Source organism: Meleagris gallopavo, chromosome 21 (assembly GCF_905368555.1).
Source record: "Meleagris gallopavo chromosome 21, MGAL_WU_HG_1.1, whole genome shotgun sequence".
Classification (NCBI taxonomy): Eukaryota; Metazoa; Chordata; class Aves; order Galliformes; family Phasianidae; genus Meleagris; species Meleagris gallopavo.
Genome location: NC_139424.1, coordinates 8,430,906 through 8,450,924, shown reverse-complemented (window position 1 = coordinate 8,450,924; position 20,019 = coordinate 8,430,906). Strand labels below are relative to the sequence as shown.

The 20,019-nt window shown below is 51.1% G+C and overlaps 1 protein-coding gene across 6 annotated transcripts in view; it reads left to right on the top strand.

Annotated features, from left to right (window-relative positions):
• The window catches only part of ACACA (acetyl-CoA carboxylase alpha), a 109,358-nt gene extending 91,917 nt beyond the window's left edge, over positions 1-17,441 (top strand). For all 6 annotated transcript variants that reach the window (XM_085241078.1, XM_085241083.1, XM_085241081.1 and 3 more), the window contains 7 exons: positions 65-200; positions 3,990-4,167; positions 5,126-5,238; positions 11,541-11,695; positions 11,889-12,059; positions 13,853-13,989; positions 14,551-17,441. In XM_085241078.1, the coding sequence (XP_085097204.1) occupies positions 65-200; positions 3,990-4,167; positions 5,126-5,238; positions 11,541-11,695; positions 11,889-12,059; positions 13,853-13,989; positions 14,551-14,677 (1,017 nt within the window). In that variant the 3' untranslated portion in view covers positions 14,678-17,441. The remainder of the gene's footprint in view (positions 1-64; positions 201-3,989; positions 4,168-5,125; positions 5,239-11,540; positions 11,696-11,888; positions 12,060-13,852; positions 13,990-14,550) is intronic.
• The last annotated feature ends 2,578 nt before the right edge of the window (positions 17,442-20,019 follow it).

The window sequence follows — 20,019 nt, the reverse complement described above, 5'->3', positions numbered from 1 at the left end:
TTCTGCATTTTTTTGTGCTGACTGCTAAGGTGACAGGGTTTACTAATCTTTCTCATTCCCACAGATAATCCAGCAGGCTGGTCAGGTGTGGTTCCCTGACTCTGCCTATAAGACAGCCCAGGCCATCAACGACTTCAACAGGGAGGGGCTGCCTCTGATGGTCTTTGCCAACTGGAGAGGCTTCTCTGGTGGCATGAAAGGTAATGGCCACTTCTGTACCCCGAGGGTGGTGTCCTGTTGGGTGGTGCTGTGGTACCTGTGGTGGTGGCGAAGGGTTTTGTTCCTTTCCTTCCTTCTTGGCTTTTGTCTTTAACAGCCAGTGTGGGAATAGCACCAAATGTGCCAAGTGCAAATCTGAAATCGGGTTCTTTTCAGCGTAACAACACTGTTGTATTTTTATACGTACCCTCATGGAGGGTTACAGGAACTGACCAGACCAGCTGCAGTGAGAACAGGTAATTGGACTGTAACTGTGGGCTAGTTGCTGACAAAATTTACAGCTGCCAGCCTGGGTTAATTAAGCAGTAATCTCAGGAAACCTCTTCTGCTTTATATCCTTCTGCCTCAGTTTAGAACTGGGGCTGGGTAAGCCAGCAGCGCTGGGTAATGGAAGGGCACGTTGTACCAAGTGGAAGCACTGTCCTGCTGATGGTTTCTCACACTGGTAGCGCTGTGTGTATAGGGATGGACTCCCCGACCTGGGCAGTCCTTTTGGTGGCAGTGCCTGCTCACGCACAGCTATAAAACTGCTCAGTTAATGTACTGGCAGTCAGAGTTCTGTGTCACATCGTGCTGCTTGAAATTCTGTGAAGTGCCAGGAACGTGAGATTGATACTATAAAATTTAAATAAGTGAAGGATTACGGCCTTTTACCTGCGTGCAGCACTTTGCACACAGAAGGAACATTACGGGTCCACTAACAGCAGGAGTTCTGCTGGGGAGGGCTGCCGTTGTGACAGTGTGAGTGTTCCTCAGAAACTGTGTGGCTTCTGAGCTGGAACCAGAGGCCCGGGGTGGAAAAGAAGGTGTTCATTTGTGGGAAGATGCCAGTGCTGCACTGCGCATCCCCAGAGACCTGCACAGCAGCTCCTGGCAGAGCACGGAGGCACAGAGCTGCTGCAGGGTGCGCTGTGCCAGGCAGCTCTGCTCTGGCCTCTGCTGGGGCGGTGGCAGCCCTGCTCCCCGCTGATGCTCGCTGTGCTCCTCGGGGCCGTGTTGGCAGTGTTGGTTTCAGCGCTGCCTGGGGATTATGCAGGGAGGGAAAATAAACAATTATGCCACCCCTCAGTGCACACAAACACACTGCCAGGAGCCGGCTGCACTGTGGGTAAAATGACTCCAAAATTGTGTGTAATGAGTAGGAAAAGATTAGAGACAGCTCTTGCTATGCTGAAAATTGACATTAGCAGAGGGGGAAAAAAAAAAAAAAAAAGCAAGCAAAGGAAAAAAGCCCAGCCCCTTTACTCGTCGGCCTAGGAGGTCCGATTGGGGCAGCGAAATAAATAAAGGAAGCACAGAAATGGAGGCATCTCAGAACGCGCCGGCGCTTCCCCAGCGAGCGCTGCCTGGCCAGGAGGCTCCTCAGCATAATGCAAAATTAAATTATAAAAACTGGCTTGAATATTTAGATGGAGGAGCCATTTGGAAGTGGTTTATTTAGGCGAACCGGCAGTGACCCACGACGGGGAGACATCAAGCATGAAATTTACTGGAAATTAGCACCGGGGTCTTGGACTCGGCATGAATAGTTTGATAGCATGCAAATCCCCGCGACATTAACGGCGGCGCTGCTTGTGCTACAGGGTCACTCGCGGTTGGGTTTTCATGTTTCACTTATTATTTTTCCCTGGGACAGGTTATAAATAACAATAAAAAAAATCTAAGCGGAAGGAAAGGGCTGTTTTAAATCTCTGATTACCTGGTGCTGAACGGCGGTGCTGCTGCATGTAATGGGTTTACGAGGTTCATTATGTGCCTGCAGCCAACGTGCGCCCGGTGTTTACCTTCGGGTCCTATCTGCTAATCCAGCCAAGCCGATGAGATCCGTTCCAGCTTCAGAGGTTCAGGGCACGCTGCCCAAAATGCACAAAGCTGCCTGCACCGATCCAGCACGCCTGCTGCATCCCAGCACTGCTGTTTGCACGCGCAGGGAAGGTCGGTGCGCAGCAGGAGCGGTGCACGCTGCAGGCACAGCGTGGGGAGGTGTGCTGTGAGCACTCTGCCCTGCTGAATTACAAGCACTGCTCTTCCTGGAGGACTCCTGCAGCGTTGCTGCTTTGCTCGGTTTTAAGTCAGTACAGGGCTGAAATTTGGCTCAGAAATGCCATGTTTAATTTTGATTTTTGCTAATCCTAGCGTTAGCAGCTAGGAGTTTATAGCCCGTCTGAAGGCAGGAAGGGACATCTGGGAAGGCAGAAAATGGCCTTGGTGGAAGTTTCAAGTGTGCAAGAGAAACCTTTTTCCCATTATTCACATTAGTGTAAATGCATATACAAAGTCTGCGGCACGGCGTGCTGGGACCTGGCGGGGAAGTGGAGCAGTGCAGTGCAGGATCCCCAGGGGAGCAGATGTGTGCCTCTGCTGCACCCCACGTCCTCTGCACAAGGGATGCCTCCCTTCCAGGACTTAACCTGAGTAAAATACATACCCTTGGCAGGAGTGACAAATGGATTGCTAATTACATAATTATTTTATTATGTAGCTCTAGTAAAAAATGTCTAGTAAAGAATTAATTCAGTTAAAATAATTTGAATCGAGCAATTATTTTCTTAACACTAGAATTAGCTGAAAGTACTTCAAGTGGTTTATTACTAGTGCTACATAATAAAATAATTGTGTAATTAGTAATAAATTTGTCACCCCTTTTGAGGTCTTTTTCTTTGCTCAGGACAAATGGAAAGGTTGGAGCTCTGTTTGGTTCCAGGCCTGCCGCTCTGCCAGAATTCAGTCAGTCACAACTGGTGGAAGTAGATCGTCCTCCTCCTCATTGGCATTTGGCTTCTCTTAAACGTTAGGAAATTCCTTTTCTTGGGTGTTTGGACTTGCAAGTGAGCTGGGCAGAGCACATCAGAGCCTGTGGTAGCAGTACATCCATACCTACACTTTATGTGTGCACTCTTACTGTGTATTTCCCAAAGAGTTGGGGACATAACTGTGTCTGTGCTGGTGCTCCCCATTAACATGGGGCTGTGATGGGCAGACTGGGCTGGAGTCTGTCCTTCCCCAGCAGTGGCTTTCCCAAGGGATGTGAGGATTTCAGGTGAATGTCAGCGTCGGTCTGTTCATGGCTGTGACTGCAGGTGTGGATGGAGCGTGGGGTGATGCAAGAAGGAATAATGGGAAATGAATTGAGATGGGGAAGGAAGGAGAACTTGGCTGAATGCTGTGGAAATGGCCATAAAGAATGAGAGTTGGTGGTTTGGGATTTCTAAATCGAGGCTTTAAGAAGCAAAGGATGGGGTCCTGTGTGGACAAAGAGACGGACCAGATAATCCTGATAAGTGTTTCTCATTTCTTATACATCTGATTCGATGCTTCCAAATATAATTATGTGTAACAAAATATATGTATTCGAGGCTGCCTGTTTCCATTACAAACTACATCCATTACAAACAGTATCATCTCATATAAATTCTCATTGCCTTCATTCTTTTCTCTTTTATGTAAATCACCTTTGGGGCAGATACTTCCCATGCTTCGTCTGTACACAGTGGAGTTCTTCAGAATTTCAGCAGAATGTCTTGGATAGATTGTAAAGCCAGAAGAGGGGAGGAGAGCTATTCCACGTCTGAGCCCTCAGCACTCACTGCTTTTCATTAGGACATATAAGGGTCTATAGATGTGCTCCCTCCTGGGCACCCTGCCCTGGGCCAGCAGCACCCACTGGAGCTGTAGCACGGCAGAGGGAGGAGGGGTGTCCAAAACTGGGTGCTTGCATTCCTCTCTCCAGTTTGACCCACTCTGCCTGACGCTGCGTCCTTTTCCTGCAGACATGTACGACCAGGTGCTGAAGTTTGGTGCCTACATCGTGGACGGCCTGCGGGAGTACAGGCAGCCCGTGCTCATCTACATCCCACCGCAGGCAGAGCTCAGGGGCGGCTCCTGGGCCGTCATCGACCCCACCATCAACCCCCGGCACATGGAGATGTATGCGGACCGTGAGAGCAGGTAGGGCTGCTCAGAGCCTCTGTGCCAGCTGTCAGTGTGCACTGCAGCATCCCCTGGTATTGTCCTGTCCGGTGGGGGCATGGGGTCACAGAACCGTTTGGGTTGGAAGGGACCAGTAAAGGCACACCCACAGCCCGGTGTGGTGCTCAGAGCCCCATCCCCTCACCCTGGGGGTCTGCAGGGATGGGGCACTGCCACCTCTCTGAGTCATTACGCTCGTTTTATAAACTTCAGCTTACTTGCATAAGTGAAGTCCTTGTTACAGCATGTAGAGCGACGGGCAGACTCTTGGAAGAACACTTAAATGAGAATCTCTATCATACAGCGATACTCAGTCACTCAGAGGAAGAAGCCAGCCCTGCCTGGTCTGTGTGCAGTGGGCAGGATGGGGTGAGCCGGGAGACAGGCACGCAGTTACTGGGGGATGGTACCTGCAGCCATCAGGAGCAGCAGGCAGGTTCTGGGCACACAGCCTGTTTGCTGAGCGGGGCTCTGCTGCCCTCAGCTCCTGTAGCCAAAAAGATAATTCTGGGAGCACTGCCGTCCTGTCCCTACACACTGCAGTGCATTTGTGATAATTCCCATTGCCAGTGCTGCTCCACCACCTCAGCACTGACCTCCTTCTCCTCCTCTAATGAACGTGCTTGCTTAATTGATGTGTCACAAGGCTTTACCTTTCGGAGAAGCTTTCAGGTCACAGCTGACAGAGGCTGCCAGGAGCAGTGCTGATGCCGGGATGCGCTCTGTGCTGCTGGATGGGCACCTCCTGTGCAGCCTCGTGCGCATGGCGTTGGGTAAACCACAGCTGAGATTCGTTCTCTCTTTGTTTTGTCTCCCTCCTCCCTTCTCTGCTTCATTCTAGTGCTCCCCAGACAAAATCAAACCATCCCATTTTGTCTTTCCCCTTGTCTGATGACCTGAACTTGCCTTTCTTTTCTCTTTGCCCATCACTGACCAGAGGAGGAATCCTGGAGCCAGAGGGGACGGTGGAAATCAAGTTCCGCAGGAAGGACCTGGTGAAGACAATGAGGAGAGTGGACCCCGTCTACATGCGGCTGGCGGAGCGGCTGGGTACGTGCGGCGGGCAGCGGAGCGTTGTGCTGCGGGTAATGAGGGTGGGCATGGCCTTAAAAAGGGGCACTCAGGCATTTTATCAAATTCATGGTAATTTTTATTTATTGTCACCTAACTTGGGAAGAAAACCAGACGAGACAGGCTGCATGTATGGGCGTGTGAGAGGGGATCGGTGTGCATGTAGTGTACCTAGGGGATGCTAGATGGAAGGTGGCTTTGTGAGCTGAATTTTTTAATTGATGGGGCCTTGCAGCAGATGCTGGCTACAGATGCTTTGCTCCAGTTTCCATCTCGGCAGTTTTTGGCCAAACCCTCAGTTGGTGTCATTTGGCGTAATTAAGAATTCGGCCAGAGACACGTTGGCTGCAGGACTGTCCCTGTGTGCCCCAGGCAGTTTTAGGTAACAGTGTCTGCTTTTCAGTTTTAAGAAAGCAAAAATGTATTCCTCACCTCCTTGGTAAATGGGGTGATTTGCAGTGCTCAGCAGCCGGCGTGTCACCGTATGTGTTGTGTTATTATGGTGCCTTTCATTCCAAACAATCCTAACACCTGGTATATGCCCAACAGCCCAAAATACAGAGTGTTCAGCAAAATGCACTTAATATCAGATGTGTACTCTCTCAGGAGAATAGACTCCTTAAAGAGTTCTTTACTGGCTCTTACTATAAGAGTATAATCTTACAGAGCCTCTTTTTACCTCCAAAATTGAGTACATTTTAGCAGAGGAAGCAGGCTACGTGGCTATGGTGTGAATTTATAAAGCCTTCTGGGATCCTTCAGGAGGAGAAGTGTTCTGCAAATGACTGATAAATCGTCTCTGTTGCTGCAGTTACATTTTATTATTTGGCTTTTTTTAATTTATGGTAGTGCAACAATTTATATACAAAACAAGTGTTCTGATACGCCTTGGGAGGAGAACAGTAATTGTAAAGGGTGCTGGGAGTGTTGGGAATGAGAGCACTTGCTGAAAGTCAGCTTCTTGCTGATGTCTTTGATAGAATCAAAGACTTTTCTCTCTGGTGGCAGTTTAAAAGTCTCTGTTTCCCTCTCTGGGTGTGCAGCAGGCGGGCAGTGTCTGGGCCTGGTGATTTGTCTGAGCTCCTCTGGCTCCTGTGCATTCCTGCAGTGGGGGAAGGAGACACAGCTGTCCCATGGTTGTGTTGTTCTGCCTGTGTCTCCTGGAGTGGAAAACCATCTGAATGTTTGTAGCTGTGGCAAAACCCATTTTGGCCCTATGTTAGACTGATGGCTCCAATGGGAAGCTGACAGTGTGACCGTGCCAAGTCTCTGACACCCAGGAGAGGGTCCTGGTGGCCATGCAGCTCAGGGCTGCGTGATTGGGGTGAGGGACTGCAGCTCACATCCCCACATGGCCACAGTTCCCAGCTCCACTCCTGGTGCCGCCTTCCTGGTCCCCAGCAGCCCACACAGGAGAGCTGCCACAGGGGCTTGGGGGATGGCCCAGTCCTGATGCAACGGTAGAAGTGGAGAGCAGAGCTCACGGCGTGCTGGGAGCAGCCACAGTGTGGCACCCAGAGCCACAGGCGTGGGGACAGGGATGGGGGTGGGTCTGCTGGGGGTCTCTGTGTCCGGCCGGGCTGAGGGAGGAGGCAGGAGCCGTGTGGGCCCTTCTGCCACCTCTTCCTGACCAGGGCAATTACTCCCAGCAAACTCCATACGCTTTAATTAAAATGACTGCAACACAAGAGCAAGTCTCTTACAACTGTACACAGGGAGAGCTCTAAAAGCTTCAGTCACTGATAAGCATCTCACTTAGATGGCTGTAATTGCTGCCAGCGTCGGGCGATCGTTGCTGTTGTTTTGCTGCTAATTCCGTACCATAGCAGGAAAGCTAAGATTGCAGGACACACTGAATTGCATAATTTTTTTTTTTTTTTGCTGGTTTTCTTTCTGGCCAATTTAAAATTTGTCAAAGTCGGTCTTCTTCTGGATCACTGCCCTTTGATATTTCGCGCACTCCATTTGCCACAAACAAGCCGCAGGGCCGCAGTTCATGCTGACTCCAGCAGAAGCAGAGAAAGCTCCATTTATCTTACACTGCCTGCTGAATTCTTACTCATTAGCTGGGGGTTCACTGCCTCTCTTTAACCCCTGAGTGGCTGTCATCCCTCCCCGAGCTGCCTGCAGCGGGAGGTGCTCGGTGTGGGCAGCGGGCCGGGCGCTCCCCTTGGAGGCATCTCCCTGCACCGCGCTCCGGCCGCAGTGGGGGAGTGAGAGAGCAGCGGAGGCCGGCAGATATCGAATCATTTGACATAAATCTGTTCATTATCAATTCCCCGGCACCAGTCCTGAAATGTTTATTAGCCCCGCGTTGCATTGCGGTGTCACTCAGAGTGGTGCCGTTCCCAAACAGAGCGGAGGGGAGGAGGGAGGGCGGTCCTGTCCTGCCCAGGTCCCCCAGGTGTGGTGAGTGGGAGCGTGGGCACGGCTCAGAGCAACGCAGCGATGCAATCCATTTTGTTTGTTACCACGGAACAGGTAGGAGTGGAATAAATACTGACTTCGCCGTGCAGATCCCAGGCATGCAGTGCTTCGGCTGTATGGTGTAGTGTAAGCAAAAATTGGGTGGAACGCGAAGGGATGGCAGAACGGCTCCAGTTAGAGAGAGACTCAGTGCTACGTTATCGGGTATTTGCCATGGGAAAGGGGCAATGTCTGTGGCTCTCCTGATAGAAGTGTTGAGCTGTGTGCTGGCAAGGCTGTGTGCCCGGGTGCGGTTGTGCACTGTGGGAGGAGTGCTCTGTCTGCATTAGAAAGCAAAGGCAGCTCACACGGCCCCCAGCCTGCAGTGGGGACACTGTACCGTGGCCAGGCCCTCTCCCAGCTCCTGCTCAGAGAGGTGGATTGTGGCTCAGAGGTCCGGTAATTATTTTCTGGGGGTGGGTTGTTGCTCTGTGCTGTAATTAATCAAAATGCTGGTTGTTTTCTTGAGCAATGACTAAGAAAAATGGTGCTGTTGTGGTGCCATCTCTCAGGAAGTCTGGGACAAACACAGTTGGTGCAGCTGTAACTTTTTGCCTTTGCTTCTATCTGCAAGTGCTGCTGCATTTGAATCGTTACTGCGCGGTCAGGAGCCCAGATGAGCAAGTGCTGATTGCTGCCACCTCTTCCATCAGCACCCTGAGCCCTGCAGGGCCCAAATGGATTCCCCCAAATACACTTTCAGGAGTCCCACGTCTGCCACGTGGCCCACATGCTGTGTTGCTAACAGAGCTCTGGGAGCAGAGTGGGACAGGAGCAGGGCAGAGCACTGCGTGGTGCAGCTGCACGAGGCTATCTCAAGCCCATGTCATGGGCACGTGTGACCTTCACTGCTATTGCATATTGCACCTTTGTAACATAAATCCTACTGAATATTTAGTGAAGCAATTACAAGCAGTCTCATTTAAAGGAACAAGCGATGGCCCAAAGCCGCCCGCTGTGCAGGGACGTGAGCTCACAGTGACCTTCCTGTCCCCGGCGGCTGCGCTGGGCTCCGTCCGGCAGCAAATGGGGAAAAGAAGGTGAGATTCATGGGGATTCTTGCAGGTGTTGGAAATGGGATGGGGCGGTCGAGACCAGGGTTAAAATGGACACGTCCTGATGTCACTGGGTGGCTCTTACTGTGCTGCCTGGGAAGCAGCAAATCCCCAGGTGGGCCTGTGGCTGTGCAGCTGTGGCTGTGCCGGGTCCTTGGGAGGGTCTGGGGAAGAGGTGAGCAGATGGCCAAGGAAACACTTTGCCACGCTGAGGCTGTGCAGAGGGCGAGGGAGAAAATCCACATTTTAACAGCTTAGAAACCATAAACCATCAAATTGATTCAGAAGCTGCCTGGCTTTCTGCAATCAGAGGGAACCTACAATAACATTTCTTGAAGTCATTTTGTCTAACCTGTTAAACTGGTCATATTTAAGAAAAGCGCTTTGCTACTAAATGTTATGGGAGGCCGTGATTCATGGGCCTGTGGAGCCGCTCCCCAAAGGCAGGAGCTTTATTGGAGGTGGGGGGCTGCTCCTGCAGAGGGGTTTTATTTAATGGGGCACAAATCACGATAGTTTAGGTGTTGCTTTCTCTGCTGCGATGCCTCCCCTTAACTTTTGGAGAGCAGCGTAAATTGAGATTCAGCATCGGAGAGCTGTGCCAGCAGATTTACAGCACGGAGCTCCCATCCATGCATGCAGGTCGGTGGCTGTGGGGTCCCCTTCCCCGCTGGATCTCGAACCTCTCCCCTCTGAGGGTGATCTTTTGTGTCTCCCAACATGAATGCTGCTTCCCCAAGGTAATTTCTCAGCCAGTCCGAGGCAGTTCTGCCATCGATCCAAAAAAGAGATGTGATGGGATGAAGAGGTGGGAAATACGTAGTGCTGTGGGTGGGCTTTGCTGCAGAGGCAAAGTGCAGAGGCACTTTGTGGCACTTTGAGGGCAATTCCAGCACCACCTGAGTGTGCCCTAAGTTACTGCCAAGCAGGGAGGTCCTCCTTCCCCGACATCCCCACTGCAGCCCCTGCTACAGCACCGCTCCTTTGTTCCCCATTGATCAGCAGCTGATCCATACCTCCAGGTCTATAATGTTCCTATGATTTAAACGGTAGCGCTTTCATTAACTGTCCGGTACCTTCAGAGCACAGGAATCCCATATTTTAAGCCTGCTCTCCTGCCAAGTGAGATTTGTGGAAGGAGACTTTTCCTGAGAAATAAATAAATAAATAAGGCCCGAGTGCTCTGAAAAGCCCTGAGGCCTCGAGATCTGCTTGGAAAGAAAGAAAACCATTCCAAGATATTTAATTGTACGGGGGGCTTACAGGATTGATCGAGAGCTTAGCTTTTTACAATAGTCCAGTGAATAAGAAATGCTCCTGACAAACGATCGATGATGGGATAATCACTCTTTATCCCCCCTCCTCATTGTTACCTTCTTTCTTTCAGGAAAACAGGGTTCAGAAGTCAAAAATCTTTATAGACGCCGCTTTTAAATTAAGCAGAAAATAGACATTGACATATTTGTTAATCTCACCTAAATCATTACTGGGCCTGGCTGCTGCGGGTGCACTGCGTGCGTGGAGGCCGGGATCCAGCAGCAGCGTGGGCTGAAGCGCACACACTGCCATTTGGAGCAGGGCTGGAGGAATGGGCGAGTTGAACGTGGATAAATACGTTCCATTCTTTATTCTGAAGGTTATGAGAGTCGCCGCTCTTAATTAAAAGCTTCTTACTAGCACTGGAAAGGTTAGGGAGCATTTGTATTGGTAGGCACTCAGACGTGCGCCTTGGCTGGGGAGCTTTGGTGATGGGACCAGGCAGCACAGTGCTGCGTGTGCCCAGGTGGAAGGGAAGCCCTGCAGGGACACGGCCAGGGGGTGCTGAGGGGGTGGGAGGCGTGTCGAAAAGCTCAGTGGTTAATCTCATCAGCACTGAAACCCACAACGCTCAGTGGTGTGGGCACAGCACGCGGCGCAGTCGGGGTGCTCGGCTGATGGGGTGCTGAGGACGCAGCTTCTGGCCCAGCTCTCCCATTGACTGCTCTCACTTCTTTGTTTTGTGGCTCTGCTGCTCTCTGTGCAGGATCGCTCTCACAGCCCCATGCAGTTGGCCAACGTGTAATTTGGCTCTGACTGCAATCTTTGCTTAAATTGAACCGAGATTGGCTCTAAGTACACTGCCTCTGCACACAGACCTCAGAGTTCCTGGCTTAGTCTGGTTCCTGTCCTTCATAGGGTGAAATAAAGGTGTTTTAATCGCTGCTAATTGGAGTTTGGTCTTTTAAAAATAAGTGAAAAATTAATGCACGTCAGAGGACCGTGTTGTCTTAGCACAGTTTTCCTTCCTGTCCGCCATGTTGCTCCATGGCTGGGAGCTGTGTTGGCTGCTGGTTAGTGGTGTGTTGGTAAGTGGATGGCGTGGTGAGGTGTCACTGCCTGCAGGAAAGCATGCAGTGGTGCTCAGTGGTCTCACGCTGCCCGTGTTTTGGGCTGAAATGAATGCTGTGCTGCAACATAATTCTTTTTAGGAGCAAGTCCAGTAAATCTGTCACTCAGTTGATGGCTCAACTCATTTGGCATTTAAATGAAATAGAGTTTCCATGGTGAAACACTGCTTTGGAGCTTTTGCCTGAATCCTATTGGCAGGAAGTCCAGGCTGGAGCACTTTGGTTGGATTCCGGAGCGCTTGGCATTGCCTGGAGCTGATGGGCTGGCATTTCTCCTGGCCAAAGGCATCCCGTGTGCAGGAACAGGACAAACCTCTGCTCCTCTGCCTCGACTTGTCAGAGGTGGCTGACCTGTGGCTGTGCCTGGTTGCAGGTACCCCCGAGCTGAGCGCTGCCGACCGAAAAGACCTGGAGAGCAAGCTGAAGGAGCGGGAGGAATTCCTGATTCCCATTTACCACCAGGTGGCCATGCAGTTTGCTGATCTGCACGACACACCCGGCCGCATGCAGGAGAAGGGTGCCATCACGGTGAGTGCCTGGGCTTTGGCTCAGGGCAGTAACTCTGCTACCAGGGTGGGGTGGCTGAGCAGAGACGTCTTTTGTTTCTTGTGTGAGTGGCACAACTGAGTGAAAGCTATTTATTTCCGTGGGGAGCAAGGCTTACGCATTTCTCCATAGAAATGCTGCCCCTCGCTCATTTCTCCATCTCTGTCCTGGGCAGGATATTCTAGACTGGAAAACTTCTCGTACCTTCTTCTACTGGAGGCTGAGGCGTCTTCTTCTGGAAGATGTGGTCAAAAAGAAGATCCATGATGCCAACCCTGAGCTGACCGATGGGCAGATCCAGGCCATGCTGCGACGCTGGTTTGTGGAAGTGGAAGGGACAGTAAAGGTAAGTGGAAGCACACTGGTACCAGGCTGTGGTCTTCCATGGGTGTAAGTTCAGTGAAGTTCTCCCAAGTGGAACTTCATCCTTGGTTCTCAGTTGTAATGTCCAAAAATATTTTGGGTGATGAAAGAGAACTTCTGGGAACGTTCCAGATCATGAGTTACTCCATGGGAATGCTATATTTCAGGCTAAGAAAGCACGTACACTCAGTTTCAATAGGTTTCTCCCCGAGCATGTTGCTACCTAGCACTACCATTATGGAAATGTGAGCATCTGAAAAAGGTGGGCAGCTCTGCTGGCAGAGTGAGGAAGGGCAGCTCTGAGAGGAAGGCAGCATGTAGGGGCAGCTGTCTGGCACAGCTGGAAATGGACATCCCACTCCTTGCCACCATCCCATGGCCCCCTGGCTGCTCAGGACATTGCTCAGTGCCAGCAGAGCCGTGTGCCAGCAGGCAGGGCACAACTCACTGCCAGGTTTAGCTGCTGGGAATTGGGGGGAGAGGGGGAAACTCATCTCAGCAGCATCCTCATCTGATGGTTGTGCTGGGGATTTCTTTAATTGTGCTCGAACTCTGAACTGGCAATCTCTAAAGAGCAATCTCCAGCACAGCTCTTAGGTTGTTTCTCACAATCCTCCGATCTGAGTTTTTTATTTCATTTTATTTTATTTTTAAAGTCACAAACACTCAGGGGTTCCAGAAAGCAGGGGGGGATGAACGTGCTCTCTGGAGGGCAGCAGGCTTTCCAAGGTAGTGTCTGAGCGTCTTTAAAAGCGGGCATCTCGTTAGCTAATACATTACACCAATCAAGGAGAGTTATCTTAAGCCACAATTAATCTGCTCCCTGGCATATGTTGATAGGAAAGCATCATGCTGTTTCTTAATTAAAAGCAAACGGATTAAAAATGATTAATAAGAGTATTAAATATTCTCCTAAAGTAACAGCTTTGGGATTCTTGGGTAAATCTAGCTTTATGCAGGTCTGCAACCGTAAGGCGGCTGCCTGGGCTTTTCTTTCCTTCCTGAAATCTTCCAAAGTGCCCTACTTTGTATGCAGGGAGTGTTCCTGCCATGTCTGGGGGCAGCAGCAAGGAGCAAAAACTAACGAGTTTAAAATAATAATAAGAAAAAAAACAATGAAATAAGCAGAATCTTTGGGTTGAAATGACATCATGAGGTTAAGAGAGCTGCACGCGTAATTTTTATGGGTAAAACCAAAACCAACGTGGTGGTTCGTGCAGTGCTGGGTCCCCCTGTGCCCCCAGCCACCCCCTGACTGCAGAGCTCATTGTCATTCTGACTTTGACTTTGTTAGTGATAACAGAGAAGGATAGTGCACCTTTAAATGACGAGCTTTGTGTTTAATTACCCAAATAAAATGACATAAATATGAATGAGTGCTAATGGTGGTACTTGCTTTTCCGGAAACCATTAACAAAACGATTCTTAAATGATTTGTAAAGAAAATGAGAGGAGAAGAGAGGAGCGAGAAGGCTATTAGGCACCTAACACACTCCTCAATTATTATGTAGTCAACTACCTCGCAAATATCAGGTGAAATGATTTTGCAGAAGAAAATGGGGTTTGTTGCCAGGACCCCCTCCTGGAGGGCTGTGCAGCTGTGCTGGGCATGGGATGGCATGCAGAAGCTGCTGTGCCCAGAGGTCAGCATCCGAGCCCTGAACTTCTCGAGTTGAATTGAATTTCCAGAGCGGTACGTGGGGAGTGGGTGCAAGCAGTGATGGTGACCCAGGGCTGAGCAAAGGGACAGTGGGTGACAGTGTGCTCTGCTGGCAGGCATACCTGTGGGACAGCAATAAGGACCTGGTGGAGTGGCTGGAGAAGCAGCTGATGGAGGAGGAAGGGGTTCGCTCGGTTGTGGATGAGAACATCAAGTACATCTCCAGGGACTACATCCTGAAGCAGATCCGCAGGTGAGCACCCGTATGGGTTCCACCCATTGATTTTTTCCAGCTGTAGTCTTTGCAGGCAAGCTTCTGTGCTCAGTGCCATAAAATGTTGAATCCCTTTTGATTCTAGTATAGAGCTATAGCAAACACACTCCTCCAACACTAAAACAGTGGTAAAGCAGATCTGTCCCTCCTGCCTCTCAGCATTACCGTCACATTTGCACAGACACTCATCCTTGCAGCTCCACGAGCAGAGCACTGCCTTAGATTTGAAGGGATCTAACATAGCTAACTTCTGTGTGATGGGGAGGGCACTGACACACAGAGCAACGTCACCCACTTCAGCATGGCACCTCCAGGCATTTCTGTCCATTCCTCTGCCTGTGCTGCAGTGACTGGGGCTCTGTGATGCCCAGCAGGCAGCTGTGCCCATGCCCTGCCAGCAGCTCGCTGCCCAGGCTGCAGTCAGCTACCAGGAGCGCCCGCTGCCTCCTGCTCTCTGAGGAGCCCATCTGTCAGCACTCCCTGACAGAGCTGTCAGACGAGGGCCGGGGCTGCCAGCACTGAACTCTTTCCTCTTTGCAGCCTGGTCCAGGCCAATCCGGAGGTTGCCATGGATTCGATCGTGCACATGACCCAGCATATATCACCCACCCAGCGAGCGGAGATCGTGCGGATCCTCTCCACAATGGACTCGCCTTCTTCAACGTAAGAGCATCGATTTCCTGTACTCCCCCCTGCTCGGTACAGTGGAGGGGAAAAAAAAAAAAAAAAAAGAAGAAAAAAAAAAAGCTCAGAATTGCCCTTTGTCTGCTCAACTGCAACCACTGTACCGAGACGGGGAGGCTCAGGGAAAGGCTGGAAGAGTGACATTTTTATTTTTTCAAATCAGACTGACCAGAGGAAGTGTGTCCTTTGGCCAGAGACACGAGGAAGACGTATAAACACAAGCGCCTGCGGGATTGAGTTACAGCTGTCTAACTGTACTGTATTTATTTAACAAAGTGGGACTGGACCAACGCTGCAGTTGCTGCTCAGCTGCCACCAAAAGCACCACGGCCGGGCAATGACGGGTACAGCAGTACCGTGAGCTCTGGGCACAGCAGAGTGGTGGGGCTCCCACTGTACACCCGTGCCCCTGTCTGCTTCTCACACACATCCTGCAGTGCTGGCAGGTGCCAGTTTTACCTGCAGGAGCGTTTGCTGAGGGCTGAGGATGGGCTCTGCCTCTGGGAGTGGTGGGAGCTCCTTGGTCCCTGCGGTCGGTGAAGACGTTTGTGTGTGTTGCACTGAGGCTGAGCAGTGGCACTGCTGTCAGCACTCCTGTCTCTGTCAGCCCCTGTGGGCTTTATTTCAAACATCTGTGTTACAACAGAAGGTGGAGTGGGGCAGGTAGTGCTGTGTGCACTGCCAGGGGGGCTCCAAAATGGGGACATAGTGGGGGGGTTGGAGCCCTGTGTCCCCTGCCTGTGTGCACGGCTCCAGCAGAAAGGCAAATCATGGTGTGAAAAGCCCTTCTAGGAGGAGGTAAAGGAGGAGTAAAAATGTGGCTGTTTGGCCATTTCTGCTCCTCCTCCCCTACTTATTTTGAGGGGTAACAGTCATGGGGCAGACCCACTGTTACACATACTTAAAAGTGCTAATTAATTCTTTCCACGTGGGTAGGTGACTTGAAGCAGAAAGCAGCTACAACCTGCCAAGGCAAGAGAGGGAGGGGATGAGTCAAACTGCAAGGGGCAGCTCTCCAGCTCTACCCAGAGCTGCTGGAGAGCACAAGAACTGCCTTGTTCACACAAGAAGACAGAAATTAAAAAAAAAAAAAAAAAGGGGGGGGGGTTTAATGGGTAATGTGGTAATCACATTGTTTAATACCCAGTGGCAGCTCCACCTGTTGCAGTGACCTCTCCAGTCACTCTGGGCAGGGGCTGCAAGCTGTCTGCAGGGAGCTGAGCCCATCCAGGGCCTCAGCTGAGCACTACAGGAGCAGAGGAGCAGGAACTCTGCGAAAAGTAAAACTGGGGCTCACACCAATGACTGTCTTAAAAGTATTCCAGATTTTACACTTCCTCTTTTAGCATAGGGTGAATCAGAAGGGATGTTTTTATGAGAGAATTAATTACAAAGCCAGTGCCTCACACCTGTGCTCCTTCCCTCTGTTCTGCTGCTCACCCCTTCTGTGCACAGCAGCCGCAGTGCTGTAAGACTGAGGTGCAGTGCTGGGTTACTCTCCGCTGCCTGAGAGGACCAGGAGCTGCCACCCAAAGGACAAACCTCATCCTAATAGTTCAGCACCCTAACTTTAACTTAAAAGACTCTTCTTTGCCCTTCACCCCTTCCCAAACAATCCCCAGAGATGCTTTTACTTATGCCAATCCAGGCTGCAGCCGGACACAAGGACAGAGAATGTCTCAGCCAGGCAGAACGGGGCGCCTCGCCAGGAACTGCTGCGTGGTGGTGTCACACACGGGTCTGTCACACAGAGGTCTGTCACACACGGGTCTGTCACCACCCTTTCTGCAGGTGTTAATGGGAGAGGTCCTGGTGCCCACCACACTATGCCTTGTGCTTGGGGGGAGCTGCAGCTGCCAAACTCTTCTGCCTGCTGAGCAAGGGCAGCCCCCTCCAGCTCAGTGTTAGGGGCTCAGGCACCACTTAATTTGGGGGTAAAGCAGCTGTTGGTGAAAGCTGGAGCCCAGCAGCGCAGTGCTGGCGGTGCCCTGCCCTGTCCACGTGTGTGTGGGTCGGGCTGTGAGCGGGGTGGGGGTCTGGCACTGCGGGAACCCCCCCTCAGTACGCGCAGTTCTTGCTGGTGCTGAAGTATTTCACTTACCTCAGTTTCTTTTAATAAAAAGAATGAATTACATCTCTGTTGCCAGGAGTGTAAGTCTGTCACCCCTCGTCCTGAGCACCGCAGCTGCACCCACTGAGCCTCACGCAGGCGCTCCCAGCGCCAGGTTTCTTCTTCAACACTGAGTGACTGCAGCACGCAGGGGGAGCAGCTCTGTGGGTGCTGGCACAGCCCCCTATTAGCCACCCCCAGGGAGGTGGCACAGCAGCCCAGACCTGGGCATGACACCCTGCTCACCTTCCTACCACCACTGCTTCCAGCTTCTCCCTATTAAAGGTTAAGGTGTGATGTGTTCAACTGGACAACGTGAGCCAGGAAAATCCCAGCTGTTATTTTGTGCATTTTTCAAACCAGAATCCTGATGGGTAAAAGCACAAATCACCTTAACAAACATAATACAACTGGGGGAGGGGGGAAACAGAGGGGGCTATTGAACTCCAGAAATGCATTTAAAACTCTTTAGCCTAAAATATCTACATATTAAAATGCCAAGAAAAGAAGTACCAAAGCTGTAAGCTCTCAAAAGCCCGAGATCAAAGTGCCATCATCTTTTAATGTAAACCTTTTGTTGCATCAACAGTCTTAAGAGGGATGAGAGACATCAAAATAAAAACTGAGACAAACTGTGGCTTTGTAGCTGTTTTTTGTTTTAGTCTCTTCTCTCAATTTGGGCCATGAAATAGGTCAGCTCCATTACTGATCAGCCTTCCCACAAATATTTAAAACAAATTGAATTGCACACCCAATACCCATCACAATTACGCCAGGCACAATAACTAAATTAGCAATTCAACAAAATAATTGGAAATGCGATTCTCTCTATTCCACAGCCTCCCTCAGGGGTTTGGCCGATCTATGGGGGGAAAACTCTGCTTTACTAATTCTGCAGCTAATTAGAGACACACTTGTAAATGAAGTTGTTTGTCTGAAAGTTGAAATTCTTTGCTATTGTGGGGCTGGGGGGGGGGGGGAGGATTAAGAGAAGCCCTGCGCCGCCCCACCGCTCACAGCCCATCCCCATCACACAACACACCTGGCTGCTGTGCGATGCTGCACAGAGGTACTGGGCTGGGTGTGCAGGCACTCATTAGCAGCTGTATCATGGATGAATAAAGAATGGATATTCCATTGGGAAAATAAAATAAACCTCACCGGCCGTTAATTGGCATCATTAGGAAAAGTTAGCGGCAATCACACCGGATACCTGTGCCCTCCCTGACCGGCGCACACAGCTGCTGCCTACACCTGGCTGCACGCTGACCACTGCCACCAGGGCATGGGGACCCGGGCAGCACCACCTGCCTGTGCCAGGAACCTGTGCTGACCTCCCAGTGAAGGGCAGCAGGCTGGAGCTGCGGGGCCGTGCAGGTGGTGGGGGCAGCGGGCAGAGAAGCCTGCTTATACACTGATAAGTGAATTCAAAAGCATGCTTAGCGGGGCTTTGGTTCTTATCTCTTCAAACAATACGAATGAGAAGTTATCACATTTAAAGTGTTCCACATTACCCTTTTAACGCCACATCCAGCTCTCAAAATGTAAAAAAAAATAATACCCCGAATCTTGGTGCTGCCACGTTAAAGGACACAGGAGTCAGAGCAGCCTGCCCTCCTGCCAGCACAGCAAACCCCAACAGGGCCGGGGCACGGTGCTCCCTGCCAGCCATCCGTAATGCCTGCCCTGACAGCGCGAGCAGCGTGAAACCATTCCACCGACACAAAGTTTGGAAGCAGCTAATTTACTCCCCTTGATGCCTTTCAGAATTGCGGTTATTAAACCATGAGATTTTAATGATGTCAGACGACCACACAGCTCTGCTGCCGCTCAGGAAAGAAGTGCAGGTACCACCAAAGGCAGAGGAACCACGTGGGGGTGCCACTGGTGGGGCTGCAGCAGAGCTGCTTCGCACATTGCTGGGAACCAATGCACTGCAGCTTATGGGGACGCTTCCAGATTTGCACCCAGAGGATGTGGGACTCTGCAGCAGTGTGATGCTGGGCATGGCTCTTGGCTCAATGGCCAAGGAAGGAGCAGCATGTCAGCAGCAGCCTGAAATGGAAAGGGCTGTGGAAGGCAGCCCATGGGGGCAAAGGGGCAAAGCCTGACCAGAGAGCTGCGAGACAGGGAAGGCCCCTCTCTGCCCACTGAGAAGCAGCTGAGATGCAGCCACAGCATGAGACACAGGCCCGCAGCTTCCTGAAGCACAGCACCCCCAGGCACACTACCTAAAGGAGCAGCAGCACACGTGAGCTGGGCTTAAATGGATAATTACAGTTTTCCTTTCCCACATGAAAAAAACAACACAGAAATGTCACAGAACCTCGAGTAAATTAAGTCCTCCTCTCCCAAAGGAGGTATCTCTGTACCTGGTAGGACTGCTCTCAAGCTGCCGGCGGTGGGACGAGGCAGAGCAGCACCCACATCCTCCTGTCCACTTTCCAGCCCCAGGTGCCACATGCACCCCCAGCTCTCTGCAGCTCAGCACGTTCTCCTGTGCTGTGGTAGACTGCTCAATACACGGTGTGACGTGCCAGGAAGCTATTTACTGGAAGCAGGTAACTAGAAAGGAGACTTAAAGCTGTAATGAAGAGGTGCAAAAAGGATTAATTAATACCAGATCTGCAGACAGCTCCGGGGACATGATGGAGCTACAAAGTCTCACTGCTGCTGCCCTGTGCTGAGCCACCAGGCCGTGCAGCAGCTCTTACCCAGGCCCTGTGCACAGCAGTGCTGCTCCAGCACCCATCCCATTGCTGAGACAAACACCCATCGTCCCCTGGAGGGCTGAGCACCATGTCCCGCCTGCAGGGCTGCGCAGGAACCGACCAAGGAACCAACAGTGCTGGCAGTGCTTTTGTGAAACCACATCAAATCTGCTGTGCGAGGAAGGGAAATCCAGAGATTAAATGGACAAAAGTATCATCTGATTTAATTGCAGCAGTACCCGCATGCTTGTAACCAGTTGTAATCTAGTTATGCCTCAGACCTACATATTTAAATACACCTACAGTCAGCCCGCAGATTTAGATACAGGGAAGCTACAAACTTAGTCCAAATCTGAAGGAGCGCAGGGAATGAGCTCCTGCTGTACAGCCCGGCCCTGTGAGTGCTCTGCACAGCTGTGTCCCACACCACTATCATGACAGGCACCAGCCAAGGCTCTGTTGCAAAGTTCCAGCTGCCCTGTGCACACCCTGCTGGTGCTCAGG